General features: G+C 35.3%; 1 protein-coding gene across 1 annotated transcript in view; it reads right to left on the bottom strand.

Moving 5' to 3' along the window:
• LOC134709921 (proprotein convertase subtilisin/kexin type 6-like) overlaps window positions 1–19,811 on the bottom strand; it is a 40,760-nt gene that overhangs the window by 16,469 nt on the left and 4,480 nt on the right. Inside the window, exons 5-10 of the mRNA XM_063570045.1 lie at window positions 18,345–18,412; window positions 17,176–17,264; window positions 13,895–14,067; window positions 13,223–13,426; window positions 12,374–12,477; window positions 12,062–12,171 (exon numbers count right to left, since the gene is read on the bottom strand). Of these exons, the coding sequence (XP_063426115.1) occupies window positions 12,062–12,171; window positions 12,374–12,477; window positions 13,223–13,426; window positions 13,895–14,067; window positions 17,176–17,264; window positions 18,345–18,412 (748 nt within the window). The remainder of the gene's footprint in view (window positions 1–12,061; window positions 12,172–12,373; window positions 12,478–13,222; window positions 13,427–13,894; window positions 14,068–17,175; window positions 17,265–18,344; window positions 18,413–19,811) is intronic.

Raw genomic sequence — 19,811 nt, forward strand, 5'->3', positions numbered from 1 at the left:
AAAATAGACATTTCAGACGTAGACCTCAAGTCCTCAGCAACAAGATCAACACCGTTGTTAATCTCTCCAGCAAACAACTTACTGAGGACGAAACTTCATTACTATCCAGAGGTCTAAACTTTTGTCCAGTCCCAGGTCTAGTGAATGATACTAAATTGTCTGATGAACTGGATAATTTGGCCAGGAGCCTCCGCATCAAGGAACATTTTGCATCGAAATAGGACGAAAGCACCACCTCAGATAGTGACTCTGAGGACTCCAACGAATATAGATTTGGAAAGAAAAGTACCTGGGTCCCTAAACCAAGCAAAAACACCACCTTAGAATCATGTATTGACAATGTTAAAACGGATATACTTACAAATGTAAAAATAAATAATCAGACCTATGACAATTTAACACCTACTGAACGTGTTGCTTTAACAAATTTGAGAGATAATGACGACATTGTTATTAAACCTGCAGACAAAGGGAGTGCAGTTGTCATCATGGACAGATCTAACTATGTCCAAGAGGTCATTCGCCTATAAGATGATGACCGGTTTTACAAAAAACTTAATTCGGACCCCACCCTCCAATTCAGCGAGGAAATAACAGAATGTTTAAACATGTTAAAGGAAATGTGTGACAATGACATCATTGATATTGATACTTTCAAATATTTAAAACCTGAAGATTCTAAACCTGGGCGATTCTACCTGCTCCATAAAATTCATAAACCTGGTAACCCAGGAAGACCAATCGTCTCAGCGAATGGTCATCCCATCGAAAAAATATCCGAATTCGTTGATTACTATCTTCGACCACCTGTAGAAAACTTGCCATCTTTTATTAAAGATTCTACAGATTACCTACTTCAAATGCAGGATTGAAACCCTCTACCTGATACTACTCTTGTCACAATGGATGTCACCTCTCTCTTTACGAATATTCCCCATGCGGATTGTATTGAAGCATGTAGAGAAGTTTGGGACTCTCTTGAAATTCCACCTAATGATTGCTTAGTAGAAATGCTTACTATGGTCTTGAAAAAGGCCAACTTCACATTCAAAGGAGAACACTATTTACAGACAAATTGGGAACAACAATGGCTCCATCTTATGCCAATATATTCATGGGTAAAGTTGATTGATTGATTGGTTGATTGTTGGTTGCTTTACGCAGCATTAGCACAAAAAGGCTATATCGCGGCGAGAGCTAATTCGAATATTTTTACAATTTAAAGCATATTTTTAAAATAAGACAAAAAGTCCTTCAATATACTAAAATTCTTGACTAAAGCAAATTGAGTATATACAAATAAAAATCAACAGTAAAATAACGTGATAAAAATAAAAATCGATTTAAATATAATAACATTTTTATATTCTATAATAAATTCCAATTTCTTTTAAAAAAGCAACAATATTTGTAAATGGAACATTATTAAAAAAATCATACATATTATTGACATTGAAATGATTCTTACGAATATCAGCAAAGTCAATACAATTGATTAAAACATGTTTAATAGTATACTTGCAGTTGCAAGGAACACATTGTGGTTCATCTTCATTTTTTAAAAGATACTCGTGTGTTATTCTAGTATGACCAATACGACATCTAGTAATAACACACTGATCTTTTCTGCACATAATATTATTAAAAGGTTTGCCTAAATTAGGTTTAATTTCATGCAATTTATTATCATCTTTTTTACCCCATTTATTTTTCAATATATTAAAAACATATTCCCTAATATTAGATTTAAAATCAGTATATGGTATATCACAGTTAGATAGAGGGTCACCCAGGGCATTCTTTGCCTCAAGGTCTACAGCTGTGTTTCCAAGGATTCCAACATGACTCGGAACCCATAGAAATATTATTTCTTTCAGAAGAATTTTTAAATTCCTCATTACATATAAAATTTTCAGGATTGTTGGGTTTTTAATTTTAGTATTTCGTATAGCTTGTAAGAATGAAAGTGAATCCGAACATATAATAAATTTGGATTTATCTGAAGAAGCAATAAATTTCAAAGCCAAAATTATAGCTTCTGCTTCAGCAGTAAAGATGGATGCATCAGATGGCAAACGGAGGGTTGCAGCTCTGTCCCTGAAGACAGCAGCAGATGCAACTCTATCACCATCTTTTGATCCATCAGTATAGACAGTTGAAAAATCTAGATAATCGGCTTGAATTTCAGCATAGTGTTGCTGAATTAAAAGAGGATTTGTTTTATTTTTATTGTGTTCACGGAGATCAAATATCATTTTTGGTTTGGGAAATTCCCATGGAGGACATTTGCAAGTTTTTACTTGAGCAACAGATTTTAAATCAAAAGAAGCTAAATGTGGTTTTAAACGTTTACCTAACGGAGGAATTTTATTTTCATGTTTTGCGGATTAAAAACACAGCTGTAGGCAGGATTATCTGAATGGGCTTTTAGTTTGACAGCATATTGAAGTCCAAGCTTCAAACGTCTGTCAGAGAGTGAGTGCTCGTCAGTCTCTACATACAGACTCTCAACTGGTGAGGTTTTAAATGCGCCAAGACAGAGACGCAAACCTTGGTGATGCACAGCATCGAGAATCTGTATGTGGGACTTCCTTGCAGAGCCATACACTATAGAGCCATAATCTAGTTTAGATCTAACTAGAGATCTATATAAATTGAGTAAAATGCTGCGATCAGCACCCCAGTCAGTGCTGCCGACAACTTTTAAAATATCTAAAGCTTTTAAACATCTCGCTTTTAACATTTTGATATGGGTTAAGAAAGGTTAACGTTTTATCGAAAAGTAAACCAAGAAATTTGGTTTCATCAACCATTTTAATTGGGTTGCCGTACAAAGTTAGTTCTGGATCAAGATGCAATTTTCTTTTGTTACAAAAATGCATCCCGACCGTTTTTGACGTGGAAAATTTAAAACCATTTTCCGAGGCCCATTTTTCAATTCTTCCAAGACATAATTGTAATTGTCTTTCAATGTTATTCATATTTTTGCCTCTGTAACATATTAAAAAATCATCAACGTACAATGAACCTTCAATATTACTTTTTAAAACTTCAACAAGGCTGTTGATTTTAAGACTAAATAATGTAACAGATAAAATACTGCCCTGTGGGACACCCATCTCTTGATCATACAGATAAGACATGGTCGAATTAACTCTAACATTAAATTGTCTGTTAGAGAGAAAATTAGAAATAAAATTAGGCATATTGCGTTTCAACCCCATATCAAATAAATCTTTTAAAATACCATATTTCCATGCAGTATCATAGGCCTTCTCAAGGTCTCATGTTCATTTTTCGCAAAACCATTACGGACAAATGATTCGAATCGAACAAGATGATCAAGAGTACTGCGGCCCTGTCGGAATCAACACTGGATATTGGCTAATAGCCCATTGGATTCCAGGAACCAAACAAGGCGATCATTGACCATCCGTTCGAGTGTTTTACAGACACAACTGGTAAGAGCAATTGGTCGATAATTAATAGGATCCGTATGATCTTTACTAGGTTTTGGAATAGGCACGACGGTTGCAAGCTTCCAGATTGATGGTAAATCACCAGATTCCCAGATGTTATTCATGAGCTGCAAGAGAGCGTCTAGTGAGGAATCTGGCAAGTGTTTTACGAGTTGGTAGTGAATATTATCAGGCCCACAAGCTGTATCATGGGCTTTTGACAGAGAGGTTTTAAGTTCTTCAAGAGAAAATAGTTTATTATAATTTTCACCATTTTTTGAATAAAAATTTAATTTAATTTTTTCTTTTTGTTTTTTAACTTTTTTAAAGTCTTCTCTGTAGTTGTTACAAGAAGAAGACTGAAGTTCCGCATCTTTGACTGAAGTTCCGCTTGACAGAGATTCTCAAACAAGGACCAGTCCGCTTTGTCAAGTTTCCAACGTGGAACTTTCTGTTGGGCAGAAGTAAAAAGATGTTCAAGTACTATTGGAAAGTGATCACTTCCACATAGATCATCATGAACACGCCATGAATAATCCAGAAGCAGAGAGGGATTGCATATAGTGATATCAATAGAAGAATAAGACCCGTTTCCAGGATGAAGATACGTATTAGATCCATCATTAAAAATGCATAATCCTTCTTGAGAGACAAAGTCATCAATGATCTTACCTTTGGCATTATGAGTCTTGCTATCCCATAATGGATTGTGAGCATTGAAGTCGCCCATAAGTATAAATGGTGAGGGTAATTGATCAGTGAGGTTTTTTAGTTTTGCTTTATCTATAATTAGATTGGGTGGAATAAATATCGAACATAATGTAATTGTTTTGTCTAATGATAAACGAATTGCAACTGCTTGCAGATCAGTGGTGATTTGGACTGTGCTATGAATGACGTTGTCCTTCACAAAAAATGGATGATCCGCCTGCAGCACGTTCATCTACTTTAGAAAATGTGCTATACATGGTGTATCCTTTTAAAGATACATTGTCACTTTCTTTTAAATGAGTTTCTTGAAGACAAAATGCAATAGGTAAAAATGACTGAACTAGAAGTGTTAACTCGAGAAGATTTATTTTAAGACCTCGGCAATTCCATTGAATGATATTTGTCATTATTTAATAAATGAAGGGCGAATGCTGCCGAGTTTGCCATCATTCTTATTTCGCTCACCCTGAGATTTGGATCTTTCGGGTGGCGGAGAACACTTTCGATATCCATTTCAGTTTCGTCGACAAGTGTTGAAAATCTGTTGTGCGAGGAGAGTCGTCGATCTCCAGGACCACACGCAGCTGGTTTTACTCCGCCTCGACCCCTACCCCGCGACCTTGAATCAGAAGACTTCTGAGAGGATGTATTCTTTTGGACATCCTTCTTTTCTGGAGAACGAAGAGGAGATGGGGCTCTATTAGACTTTGCACTGGACGAAGAAGATAACTTTTTGGATGCAGATGAAGGAAGACTATTTGAGGTGGAAGAATCATCTATGTCACTGGGAAGATCCCAGACAGATTCACCGCACCAATTGTGTATTTCTACTGATTCTTTTTTATTTGATTTCATTTTCTCATTTTTTTTTGTGATGATAGTGAGCTCTGTAAGGAAGATTGAGTTGACTGAGTACTGGTTTTGGAAGATTTTGGTTTTCTTGGAATTATTATTTTATCGGTAGGTTCTGTTTCAACAGGCAGCATTTTAAAATTGTCCGCATCAATTGGCCAAGTCATGCGAGTTTGTGTATTCTCGTGACTGAATGAGCGGACAACTTTGCTGGCGTACGATGGTCTGTTTGAAACAAGGAGATCATTCGAAACAGAAGCTATCTGTTTAGCTTCTGGGTAACTAATGTTTCTTTCTGTTTTAATTTTAATAATATTTTTTTCTTTAAGGTAAAAAGGGCAGTCCCTAGACGATGAAAAATGGGATTCACTACAGTTTACCCATTTAGAAGATTCAGAGCTACAGTTTGTTCTCTCGTGTCCTTCGTCAGAACACTTGAAGCATCTCTGCTTACCACGACATTGTTTGCTTCCATGACCAAACTTTTGACAAGTAAAGCATCGAATTGGGTTTGGAATAAACATGTCAACTCTGATTCCGAAGCAACCTAAAGTAATAGATGGAGGAGGAGTTGGAGTTCTAAATGTCAACAGTTAAGTATTTAATTTGATTATATTTCCATTCTTTTTAATTTGAAATCTAATAACATTAGTTACACCTTGGCTTGATTTCTTCTACGGTAAGGTCACCAAGGTCTGACTTCTGTCTCGAATGATCCCCTTATTGTAGACATTGTAAGTAAATTTGTTGATTGACTTTTGTTGGAACATTCAACCAACAAATTGACAGATCTCTTTTTTGAAACTTTTTTAACAGTACCAGCAACGCTTTGAATTTGTTTGTGAATTACAAAGGGCGATATTTTTTAAATTGGTTTTTCTTCTGTTCCTTTTATTACAATAAATCTGGGCCAACTGTCATCTTCCCGACAGGGCTCCGAATCAACACATTTTCTTTTCTTATGTATTAAAGCTGATTTAGAGGGTTAGTTTTGTTGTGCCATATGAAAGGAGAAAGATTCACCATTCTTGCCATCCACCCACCTCGGAGTGCCTACAAGGGCGATGCTGTGTTTCCGTGGCGAACCGGGATGAAGTGCTAATGCTGAAAACGAGCTCCAAATATAATGTAGCTGGTCCTCAAAATCAGCACCCAAGATCCACTGCGGAAAGCACCAGATGTTCCAAGAATAGTATACTCAAGCAGAGCGTATCCATCAAGCGAAAAAGAAAGCGTACCACTTGATTGACCCATGAGCCACCGCCTTTTTCAGTTATCCAAAATATAAATAGCTTAATTTAAAATACATGTGTATAATATGAAAATTGTAACAAGAAAGCTTATTGTTGAGTATTAATTGAAGGGCTCGACATGACCAGCCGATTGATCTAACCGGGTCCATCCGACCTCCCGTTTAGATGATTTCGAAGCCAAAGCAGCTTATTGAACTATAGTCTCGTCCGACCGGGTATTTTCTGACCGTAAGGAGTCTGGCTATAGCCATCATCCACAAGGATCTCGTCAACCACCGACACCGTTAGCAACCCACGGCAAACGGGTTGGAGAGCCTATTTTATTTAAAACATCGGGCATCTCACGATGTTCGGATCACTTTAGTCTGGTCTCTACCCTTCGACCTGTCCAGCATGGGTAACCCTTCCAGGAGACGAAGCTCCAGCTGGCATAGCTCTTGGGGTCACTAAGACACGCAAGCCCTCCGACCACGGCAAAGATAGCGATCCACCGGAGGGGGGTAATGTTGAAAAACAACTGCTGGAGTGCTCTATCGAAAACCCGCTTTTCTGGTATCGATTCATTGATGACGTTGACATGAAATGGGACAAGGGAGATCAAGAATTACAAACCTTTATAACAAATGCTAACAATCAACACCCAACCATCAAATTCACCCACGAAACATCTTATTCCACAATAAACTTCCTTGATACATCTAGCACCCTCTCTGTAGGTATAATAAACACAGATATATACTCTAAACCTACAAATACTCATCAATACTTGTCGCCTCTGAAAGTTGCCATTCTCCACACTGCACGAAGAGCATTCCATACAGCCAAGCTCTTAGAATAAGGCGAATCTGCTCCTCTGAAGACACTGCAAAACAACGTCTGGGCAGCTCAAAGTACATTTGAAAAGAAGGTGATATAAACACAAAAACATAAAAAAATAGTTTTCGAAAAGCGGAATCCATCCCCAGAAGCAGTCTGCTAACTTACAAAGAAAAGAAAAGAAAAGTAAAAGAATCCCATGTGTGCTCACTTACCATCCATGCCTGAGAAATAGTTTCAAGACCATTCGTGATCATTGAACAGCAATCAAGAAACATTCTAAGTTATCTAAAATCTATCCTGAGCCTTCAATGATTGCCTTCAAACAACCTAAAAGCCTGAGAAATATACTTGTCCGTGCTGACCTTTCCAAATCTAATAATACTGGAGGTAATTGTCAGCCTTGTGGAGATAAGCGCTGCAAATGTTGCAACTAATTGCAGCATTCATCAACATTTCACAGTAAGACCTCAGAAAAGACATACAAGATCTTCTGCAATGTCAATATGTTTGTGAATCTATTCAGCCATTTCACATACGCCTTAATGGCCACAGGAGTGACCTGACAAAAAAAACCCCGTATATTCCTGTCAGCCAACACTTCAGGTTACCAGATCACAATCTGATAGATTTTGATCACATGAAGATCCTTGTGATCAAACAGGATTGTACATAGCAAAATATGCAAAGAGAGAATCGGGAGAAGTTTTGGATAAAAACACTTGGTGTCCTCCATCCAGATGGAATCAATAGAAAGAAATAATTAAATTTACAGTCTAGTGTTTATATTATGTTATTGAGGATTTTGGATAAAATCAACCAACCAAAACTTACCTGTATAATTTCTGATCTATGTTTACACTTATACATTATTTATCAGTATTGTCAAAACTTTCGTCATCGAAGAAGGAAATTTGTTGAGCCGAAATATTTGCAATTATTGTATAATTTATATCATCTGTTAAGTTTTTCAATCAGTGTGCGATGATATACAACACTTTTTAGTGTTTTAATTTCCATCTATTTATCGGTATTGTTACACAATCTTTTAGACTCATATATATATAAATATATATATATATATAAGTACGTCTGAGTCAGTGACAACTCTACAACAGATGTATCCATCGGATCGCCATCAATGATGGTGATACGTGGCTGTGTACATAATGTATACACAACTCGTCTAAACATCAACCCAACAATGTTAGATCTGTAAATTTGCTTTCGCAATTTTTTGGTTCTTCCCCCGCCGGGATATATATATAAATTCTGTTTAGTATTAGGTTCATATTTAGATTCATTTTGTTACATCTTGTGATCAATTTTATTTGGCAATCGCCAATGACAGTCAGCAGGGTTAAAGAACATCAGTTGTTCGACCTGTTAGCTATATATAGTCAAATGCGTTTTGTTTAAATATACTTTTTCATTTTTTTGTTTTTTGTTTTTAGACCCTTCTACAACGAAATGGTTTTTACGTGCACACGTATAAACATTGCGTTTTTTTTTCAACGCAAACATAGGTTTTGAATGTAGTTTTCAATTTAGACTCGTTTATATATAAGGCTGACACACTTTTGTCCGTCCCACAACTGGATTCGGACTCACAACTTTGATACACTACAACACAAATCGCTAAGCCTCATGTCCAGCTCTCTAGACCACTCGACCACATCCGCTATACAAAAATATAACTTCAATAGTCGTATTGTTACCTTGCCATGGAAGGCAAATATAGAGATAGACATAAGACACGTGATTTTAAACGCGTGTGTACATGTTATATTATTTTTATACACAATGTTTTTATATATATAGGCGTAAAAAATAACTTTCACATGTGCAGATATATTTTTTCATAAAATAATTAGTGGAATAAGTAACAAGTTAACAGTTCCAGTTCAATCGATTTCATCCTTCCATTGGGACTCTTCAGAATAACTGATAAGGCGTCGTTATGGGCGACGTCATTATGGTGGTTTGTGACGTTCCGGCATTGTTCGTAATTAAAAGTTCTCGGGATTTAATTTTGATCGAAATGTTGTGATGAACTAACGTTCCATCTCCTTTCGATAGGCCTCATCCCGTCATAGGTATTATTTGAAAATGTTTTGTTTACCATAAGGGTCAAGATGGGCACTTATTGGCTAGTTTCTGAATTGTGGGTGTTTGTACGTCTGAACCGGTGACAGCTATACAATAGGTTTATCAATAGTATCCCCAGCAGTGATGTTGATATATATTAAATGATATGGACCAACCATGCCGGGAACCCAACCAAACCAGTTACAAAACCAGTACAGACATTTTATCCGTCATTTTACTTGTAAATAAATAATAAAAACTGTTTTATGCTATGTCTTTTACTAGTATTTCTAAATCATATGCAATAGAGACAGACCTATAGAGTCTAGGTTAAGGACATACGATATAGTTACATGGGAGGTAATGACGTTGCTAGCGTTATTGATATTTTCGTGACGTCAAACAGTGACTTATCGGGAAAAGATGCAGTTTTCGACTGATTTTTATCATTCAAACCGATTTTGCTTGAAAACAAGTTCATGGACCTTTCTTTTTAAAAATGACATTTGGTTTGATCACATACAAAGATTATGTGTACCAATGTCATGAAAACGTAAATAAATCATTTTTTTTTAATTTTGATAAATGTACAGCCAAAAATGATGTTTTTTCTCAGTTCATGAATATTTAATAAATATGAGTTATTTCTGTATAAAAATTGCATAAATTTTTAATATACTTATAAAAAAAAAGAAATTACCAATTACTTAACAAAAAACAGCTTTTAAATCAAAAAAGTTGTCTTTCTTCTGAATAGGAAAATACGACACAAATCCGAATTTTGAGCAAATATACACAATAACGACCTCTTTTAACGGTGTTTAACACAAAAAAGTAGCACATCAAGGTATATTATTTATTACATATTTGATTAAATCAGGTAAAAAATAGCCTTTATACCAATTTTTATTAACATGTAAATACGGGTATCGTATGCCCTTAATGAAGCTCTAAAGTGTCTTGTTTCGATGGTATTCCAATTAAACGTCGGGCTTTAGTTTAAACATATTTATTTAGAGTGGATTGGGAAACAAGTTTTGCAACTTATATCAATCACTTTCCACTTTGCGGGTGCGAGTGCTGCTTTGTAGCGGCATTAGCCTACTCTTTTTCGAAATCTACAAGGGTGTCAGCCGTTTATCGTCCCCTTCCGACGGACTATCATCGTTTCTTTAAGACCAAAAGGTGTCAAGGGAGAGTCGAAAATTGAATTCCTGAAATTTTCATCCCAAACGGGAATCGAACCAGAAACCTTTGTGTAAGTAGTCCGATGCACTAACCACTAGACCATGGCTCTCTACATTTTACAACAAATCATCATACCAGTTAAAGAAATTCCTTTTATTTTTAACCTGTGATCTCTGTTGGCCGACTCTTACACCAGGGAGGCAGCGTTATAATTTCTTAAAATGTTAAGATGACAGAACTGTACACAATATTTTCTCCTGTTTTTTTGCAAATATATTTTTTGCCGACCAATCTGATTAAGAACTCCTAGCAAATTTGGAGAAATCAAGATCTAAACACTTTTAGCTCTTTTCTTATCGTTACTTATAAAATACTTAATGTTAGGCCACATAAGGTTTGCAATAAGCACACACGTCACACATGCATATCTTCTTTTTCATATGTTCCCCTGAGGGGTCCGTAGGTGGCCTGTTGCAAGGCAAAATTTCTGTCCCTATCCAAAATACCCTCCTTTTCCGGTGGCAGTCCAAATTTCTCCGACCCAGATGGCCTCTATTGTATCAGCCTACCTATTGTATTTATTGTGAACTTGTTCTCGTCCTGAATATGCATGAAATATTTGCCACTGGACGTTAAGCAACCAACAATCAATCAATCATATGTTCCCAAAAAAGTATAGTATCATGATTCGTTTAACTTGCATCTTTTGACTCATGGGTTTAAACGGGCTGAAGCATATTTGCACGTGACGGATGATCCGTCTTTGGCTTGAGACGCTTCGTCTGTCAAAGCAGATTTATTTTCCCTTTCTTTGTCAATTTCCAGCTCTCCTGTTAATCATTAGTTATTTTTAGCAAGATATGTTTTGTCCATCTTTGTCATTTATGTGCATCTCAATGATATCCTCTTCTACAAATTGCCTGAAACTCAACAGGCAATTTGTGGAATTTTGCCACAAAATTTCAGGCAATTTACTAAATAACTAGGTATTTTTAGTCATTTTGTATAATGCCTGTCAAGGTTAGGCATTTTCTAAATTGCCTGAAAACTCAGTCATTTTACAAAATGCCAAAATTTAGAAAATGCCTGTTACATATATATATATTTGAGTAAATGTGTTCTGGTTTTAGTTAAAACAAATTTATTTATAGTGGATTAGGAAACAAATTTTGCAACTTAATAACCCTTTCCACTTTGCGGGTGCGAGTGCTGACTTGTAGCGGCACACAATGGTGTCTTTAACGTGCAAGATATTTGGCTTTCTCTTAACACGGGTCATCCATTTATCGTCCCCTTCCGGCGGACTTTCATTGTTTTCAAGACCATATTCGCAACTGGTGGCTAGGGAAAGCCAAAATGTCAGTCTGCGAAATTTTCATCCCTGAACGGGAATCGAACTGGTTCTTAGCAGATGACCAATATTAGATGATTACACTTGCCTATCTTGAAGATAAACAGTGTCATTCAAAATTTGCGAGTAAATGAGTTTTTTTTTACCACAAATTAACCGATATATGATTGAACTTGACAGTGTAACTGTGTCATTCAACCGATACGATTAAATCATCTGATTTGATTCCGGGTTTAAGCAGATATTAACTGAAAGATTATTAAACCGACAGTCAAACTATGTAATTCAAACCATGCGAGCTGTTCACTCCTTGTTTGTTACTGATTGATCAAGAAAGTACATACATTCTTTTCCTGCTCCATTTGTTCCCCAGCTGGCATAAGAATCGTTAAAACCATTTCTCGATGACGTCAGAACAATCATATGTTGAATATCTCTCCACGTGAGCGCAGAACTAAAAAAGACAAATAGACGATTTCTAATTCAATTTTATAACAGAAATATGTTATGTTAAAAAAGAAAGGTTCAGGTTGAATCAAAATTTGTCTTAAGGGACATATTCATATTTCACAAAGACTTTGAAATTGCAAATGATTCTTAGTGGTGTTAAATAGCATTTAAGAAAATCAAATGGAGAAAGTTTCAACAGAACTCACTTTGCATGAAGTGCTAACGCTATGATTCCAGAAGCAATAGGTGTTGAATACGAGGTTCCTTGTAAGCCATCACTTGTACAGCCGGAAGAAGTTGTCGTTGAAGTCTATGAAGTAATAAAAAAATAATATTAAGACGTTATGATTAAGTTGCCATTCACAATAAGCTAGAATAAAATCGTTTAATCCCAACATATGAATGTCAATAACCATGATAACATGCGAAATATTCAAGAAATGACAAACAAGAAGTTTCAAATTAGTTTTTAAGAGTAATAAATAAAAATTAATGAACTCTGGACTCTGTTTTATAGGCTATTTTGGTTACAATGTTCTCACATGTTTTATATAACTTTTGACAATCGAGAGCACCTGATAAATACATGTATATAATCAGAAACAAGTGTTCTACAAAGAGATGTCAAATTATACGTTGTTTGTTTTGGTGGAAGAATAATAAATGAATGTCTTCAATAAGTAAACCTTGTTTTTTAATTACATTACCTCAAAATTGTGACTTTTTTGAAGTGGAATAATTTTCCAGTTAAAAGATATAAATAAGAACAGACTCAAAATGAGCTAATTGAGCTATCGATGTCGAAATTTTCACTTTCAAAAATCATTCATAGTACTGTATATGAAAAAATACATATTTGGTTCTGATGGTATTTCATTTTCGGGAAAGTCATTGTAAGCTTGAATGAATTGAAACAGTTAGAAAAAATTGTACATTTAGTATATCTATATAGATACAAGAAGAGGTGGTATGAGTAGTGTCAATGAAACAACTTATTATCCAATTTGTGAAAGTGAACCACAATTAGTGATATACGTATATTTTATGACTCTTACTAAATATCTATAGTCGATACTTCCACCGTATGTCGCAGCTAATGCGGCTGCGCAGACTTCAGAATACCAAGCATCTTTCCCTTCTCCTACACTTGTCACACCTATGGTGTAGATGCTATTTGTATATCCGTCTCCATTACAGTTATCGTATTTTTCGCCATTACCTGATGCCCATGTATAAATAACACCTTTGCCACCCCTGCCCTGTTGGTCAATAAAAACCCGTATACATAAATGAGCATAATTTTCCATTGACTACACATAATAGAAAACACATAATTAAGCACTCTCCAGTGTATGAAGACATGAAGACCTGTTGGCGACCTTCTGCTGTTGTCTTCCCTGTGGTCGGGTTGTTGCCTTTTTGACACATTCCCCATTTCTATTCTCAATTTTTTTTGGTTTCTTTTTCAGCATAAAATAACGATAAGCATATTATAAGTAAAAAAAATATTCGACAAGTTAACACTAACGAATGTTTTGCTTCTTTTGAATTAAAAAAAACGTAAACTGTCACCAGTGTGTGCATAAACTAATTTTTATTTGGAACACAATACTATTTTCAGCTGATTGGAACATGTATTTCAATAATTGACTATTTTTCTATAGTATTCCCATTAACATTTTACTGAATCAAATTCAAACCGCAACATATTTCCATATCAAACATACATTAGTAACTCCGTTTAAAAGGGCGTCTTTGGTAATTGTGCCGGGTTCGAAAAATCCATATCCATCTGTAGGACCCCAACTGTTGGAATAAATATCTACACCGCTAAGATGATGATTGAGTGCCTGTGCTTCTTCTGAATCTGTTAATCCTAAGGTACCAAGAATTCGAACACCTTTTAATGGAAAATAATACGTCCATTTTACAGCAAAAATAAAACTAGTATGTAAATATAAAAAAAACGTCAGTAAAAGCATTTTCAAATTTGTCGAATACTGCAAACATATTCATGACAGGGTTTAAGTCCTGTCACGTGGAGATGTCATCAAATACGGATTTACAGATTCGTGTTCTAGCTATAAAACAAATTGAGCTGGAAAATGATATGTGTACGTGTTTATACAGTGTATAACGATGTCATAAAATATAAAATGCAGTTTTATAGATCGAACACCTGACGTCATTCTTGTGTATAAACAAGACGTTTTACATCTGCTATAGACTATGAAAGAGGAGTTTGTAAATAAATAGGGTTTGAACATTATATACATTTAATGTATTTTGCAACAGCCTTGAGCAAATGAGTTGACGTTTTCTTAGATACTTGCGTATAACTATATTGTAAAAGAAGCGTTATAACCATCATTTTCAGATTCGACGCTGAACGTTGCTAGTTATGTAAGGCCCGTAGTTAACTGATTTTCAAATCTTCTTAATCAATTAAAAATTGTATTTTGAATTCAATTGTCCTTATATTCGAATCTTAATTAAAATGTGTGAAGATGCTTGTTATGTATTACACATCACAGCTCTGTATATAGTTTTGAGGTTTGTTTATTATTATAGGCAACCTTAATCATGTTAATGTATTGAATACAACATATGAACAACTTCACCCAATGTTTCATGACAAACGTCATGGTTGTTTAATTATAATTGTCAATTTATCATTCCTCCTGAGCTAAATTATACCTTCTATTATAGTTAGCAGACCATAAAAACACGTAACGGTCGTAGAGGTTTAAGCAAATTGGTATTCATAACCTGAAGTACCACACAAATATTTCTCACTGAAAACGACTGAAATTGACATTAAATAATTTTCAAGGTCACTATCACATATAAGGTGACATTTACGTAATAGTTGTGTATTAAACGGCTAATACAATGTTTTTCGCGTTCTTTTATCCTTCGATTCTAATACCAGCATTGTCGTCCGGTATCTATATTAACTAGCTGTTTCTTATTCCCCATTATGACATGTTACTTTGAGAGTGGGTTGGCATTGCAGGTGTGTATTCCCCATTATGACATGTTACTTTGAGAGTGGGTTGGCATTGCAGGTGTGTATTCCCCATTATGACATGTTACTTTAAGAGTGGGTTGGCATTGCAGGTGTTTATTCCCCATTATGACATGTTACTTTGAGAGTGGCTTGGCATTGCAGGTGTGTATTCCCCATTATGACATGTTACTTAGAGAGTGGGTTGGCATTGCAGGTGTGTATTCCCCATTATGACATGTTACTTTGAGAGTGGGTTGGCATTGCAGGTGTGTATTCCCCATTATGACATGTTACTTTAAGAGTGGGTTGGCATTGCAGGTGTTTATTCCCCATTATGACATGTTACTTTGAGAGTGGCTTGGCATTGCAGGTGTGTATTCCCCATTATGACATGTTACTTTGAGAGTGGGTTGGCATTGCAGGTGTGTATTCCCCATTATGACATGTTACTTTAAGAGTGGGTTGGCATTGCAGGTGTTTATTCCCCATTATGACATGTGACTTTGAGAGTGGCTTGGCATTGCAGGTGTGTATTCCCCATTATGACATGTTACTTAGAGAGTGGGTTGGCATTGCAGGTGTGTATTCCCCATTATGACATGTTACTTTGAGAGTGGGTTGGCATTGCATGTGTGTATTCCCCATTATGACATGTAACTTTGAGAGTGGGTTGGCATTGCAGGTGTGTATTCCCCATTATGACATGTTACTTTGAGAGTGGGTTGGCATTGCAGGTGTGTATTCCCCATTATGACATGTTACTTTGAGAGTGGGTTGGAATTGCAGGTGTGTATTCCCCATTATGACATGTAACTTTGAGAGTGGGTTGCCATTGCAGGTGTGCACGCATTTCAAGAAACGCTTATTCTGTCAACGCTGCTTGTCTTGTTCTGTTTAAAGTCTATTCCATTTTTCAGTTATGGTCTTAAATAAAGGCAACAGTAGTATATCGTTGTTCCAAATTCATCAATAGATAAAGGAAAAAACAAATCCGGCTTACAAACTAAAACTGAGGGAAACACATCAAATATAAGAGGGGAACAACAACACGCAACAAAAACGCAACACTTAAATGCAACAGCTATCAAAAGTTACCAAACCTTCAGTTAATACGCGAGACGCGCGTCTCGTTTACACAAGACTCATCAGTGACGCTCAAATAAAATATTTCAAAAGCCGAAACAAGTGCAAAGCTAAAGAGCATTGAGGGCCAAAAGTTCCAAAGAGTTGTGCCAAATACGGCTAAGATTATATGTCTGGTATAAGAAATTCCTTGGTATTCAGAATATTTCATTCAAACAGTAAATTTATAAAAATGACTATATAATAGATATACATGTTAACACCAAAATTGTGACTAACTTCTTGATAAAAACTAATACGTTAAACAACCTAAATCAGTACATAAAAATGGCGCAGCCGAACAAAGTATTATATGTCAGCCGGAGAGATCAACGCACAAAAGTGACGTCACACTAAAATTTCTAAAAAACAAAAGATTTACAACTACAAACGATAAGATTGACAAAATCCGATGAGAATAACAAATATATCATCGAAACTAAATACAAGAATTTTGGATAGAAAAATAACGTGACGCGTCGTATAGCAATGCGAATTCACACTCAGTAAAGCAGTCACAACCGGGATTGAGTCATTTTCGATACTTAAAAAAATTGACGACGTAATGACAAATCAAAAACACAATCTAACACGTGGTAAAACTTCCTAAGTTAGTTTGGACAGACACATCGTATGGATCAACCAATGGGTGATGGTATACATAAAATTACCGGAGAGTTATTCTTAATTTGTCCTCCTCATAACGTCACAAATTTTGCGTTATGACTAACCTCTGTGGTTTCGTAATTGATAAATGAAATTTGAACTATTGGTAAAGTACTTTTTACACGAATGCTTTTTAGGACTGGTGTAAATATGCGATAAAACAACTTATAGTTACCAATGTAAATATGCGATAAAACAACTGTTAGTTACCAATTATAGTAGATTCGTATGCTATTCCTACTGTGCATTCGTTGTTATCTTTTTCTGCAGCTATCAAACCTGCCACTTGTGTACCATGGCTTAAATATGTAAAGGATATGTATTACACTCAGTACTCGGTTATTGTTCGATTCAATTCAACAAACAATTTCCATGTCGTTCCTGATGATATAAATAACATGAGTATAATCAACATAAGTATCTTCTCTTATAAATAAAGGCAACAGTAGTATACCAGTGTTCGAAATTTATAAATTGATCGAGAAAATAAAACAAATCCGGGTTACAAACTAAAACTGAGGGAAACACATCAAATATAAGAGGAGAACTACGATACATCAGAAACAGAACACTAAAATATCAGACACATGGAACAGAGCTATCCAATAACAAAAGCTATTTTCTTGACTTAGTACTGGATATTTGAAAAAACATATAGTGGGTTTGACCTGATTTTGTGGCTAGCAACACCTCCCGCGTTTATGACAATGTCAAATATAACGATAACATGACAACATTACATTACAGGACTACCTTCCAAATAAATGGGAGAACATAAAGGAAGGAAAGACACACGAATAATAGCTTTCAAAAGGTACCAGGCAAATAATTAAATACGCCAGATGCGCGTTTCGTCTACACAAGACTTATAACCAGTGACACTCAGATAAAAAAAGTTAATAAGCCAAAACAAGTACAAAGTTGTATAATATTGGGACCAAAAGTTTCAAAAACGTTGTACCTAATACGGCTAAGGTTTTTGCCTGGGATAAGAACATCCTTAGTATTAGAATAATTCATGCTTTTCAAACTTTTGTAAATTTATAAAAATAACTTAGTATATAATAGATATATATGATAACACCGAAGTGGTGAATGACTACAGAATTACTATACATAAAACAACATCAACCAGCACTAAAAAAGTCACAGCCGAGTTAGCCGAAGTGATCGACGCAAAAGGTAGAAAGTGCGGGTCAAGAATGATGTTGAAAGTGTAAAGGAATTAATATAAGTTGCAAAAGTTGTTTCCCAATCCACTATTAATAAATATGTTTAAACTAAGAATGATGTGATGTTTTTTTTCTGACACTACATCTATTTTAAACATGTAAATTTCATATTCATGAATCTCAACGTCATCGATTCATTTGCCATACCTGTCAGCATCAACGTCAGGTGTCGGATCATCATCCGTACTTTGATAATCATAATCATTCAATGTGTCCTGAAATTAAAACACAATTGAGGTATAGTAATAAAACAGTACATGATACATATTAAAACGAAGATGTGGTATGATTTGCAATGAGACAACTCTCAATCAAAGACCAAAATGACCAAGAAATTTACAACTATTGGTCATCATACGGTCTTCAACAATGAGCAATGCATAGAAATTAACAACTATGGGTCAACGTAAGTCCTGCAACAATGACCTAGTTCTATTATAAGAAACAAATATCCCGTACTCGAAAACCGTCTTGTGTTTGTACAACCCAAAAGCTTTTGAAAATTATTTTGATCCTGTCGAAAGGTTTGTCTTTTCAACTCTTTTCACAAAACTTCCAAATATAAAAAAGAAGTTGTGGTATGATTGCAAATGAGACAACTTTCCACAAAAGACCAAAATGACACAGACGCTAACAACTATAGATCACCGTACGGCCTTAAACAATGAGCAAAGCTTATACCGCATAGTCAGCTATAAAAGGCCCCGATAAGATAATGTAAAACAATTCAAACGAGAAAACTAACGGCCTTATTTATGTGAAAAAAATGAACGAAAAACAAATATGTAACACATAAACGAACGACAACCACTGAATTACAGGCTCCTGACTTGAAATAGGAACATACAAATCAGTTGAAAAAGTCTTAACTCATCAGATGAACAACAATACAAGTGGACGTGGCCGGTTACTTATACATCCCGACACAAAAAGACACAATGAACAGATCTGAGAGTACTCGCAGTTATTTGACAGCTAGTTCAAAGCCACTAACAACTAATAAAAAAAATCATGCACCTAAGACTAAACTATCAATCCGTACACATCCAACATTCAATGGATTTAGTGTAAAGACGTCATAAACAGCCAGAGAAAAACATGACATTGTATAATGCCGAGTTACAAGTATCGACAGAGTGTAGATCCATGAATATGTATATGTATATAACATTTTAGTAATATTTAGTAACTTCTTATTAAACATAGTTTTCCTATGTAATTAAATGGCCATTTGAAAAATCAGAATGCATGTAAGACCTGTTTAAATTGCATTAAATTAATAATTTCAATAAAAACGTACCTTACACTTAATAATATGTTTCGTTAAAAAATCAAGCATGTTCGAAATACACTGCAAACTTTTACCCGTATGAAATTACTCAACATAATTCAAAAATGAAAGGTACTTACAGACCTTCAAGATTTAGGTACGGTATTTTAAGTTGACATGGAAATCTTCATACAAACATGTATGATAAAAGGGACGCTTTTTCGTTCCAAATTGGAAATGTTTGTTCCAGTGTTATGCATGTCCCAATTCTCTTTGCAATCGATATAATCATAACAAACTATAGAAATACTGCAACATTAGCAATTAGAAAGAATACTATAAAA

Source organism: Mytilus trossulus, chromosome 3 (genome assembly GCF_036588685.1).
Source record: "Mytilus trossulus isolate FHL-02 chromosome 3, PNRI_Mtr1.1.1.hap1, whole genome shotgun sequence".
Lineage (NCBI taxonomy): Eukaryota > Metazoa > Mollusca > Bivalvia > Mytilida > Mytilidae > Mytilus > Mytilus trossulus.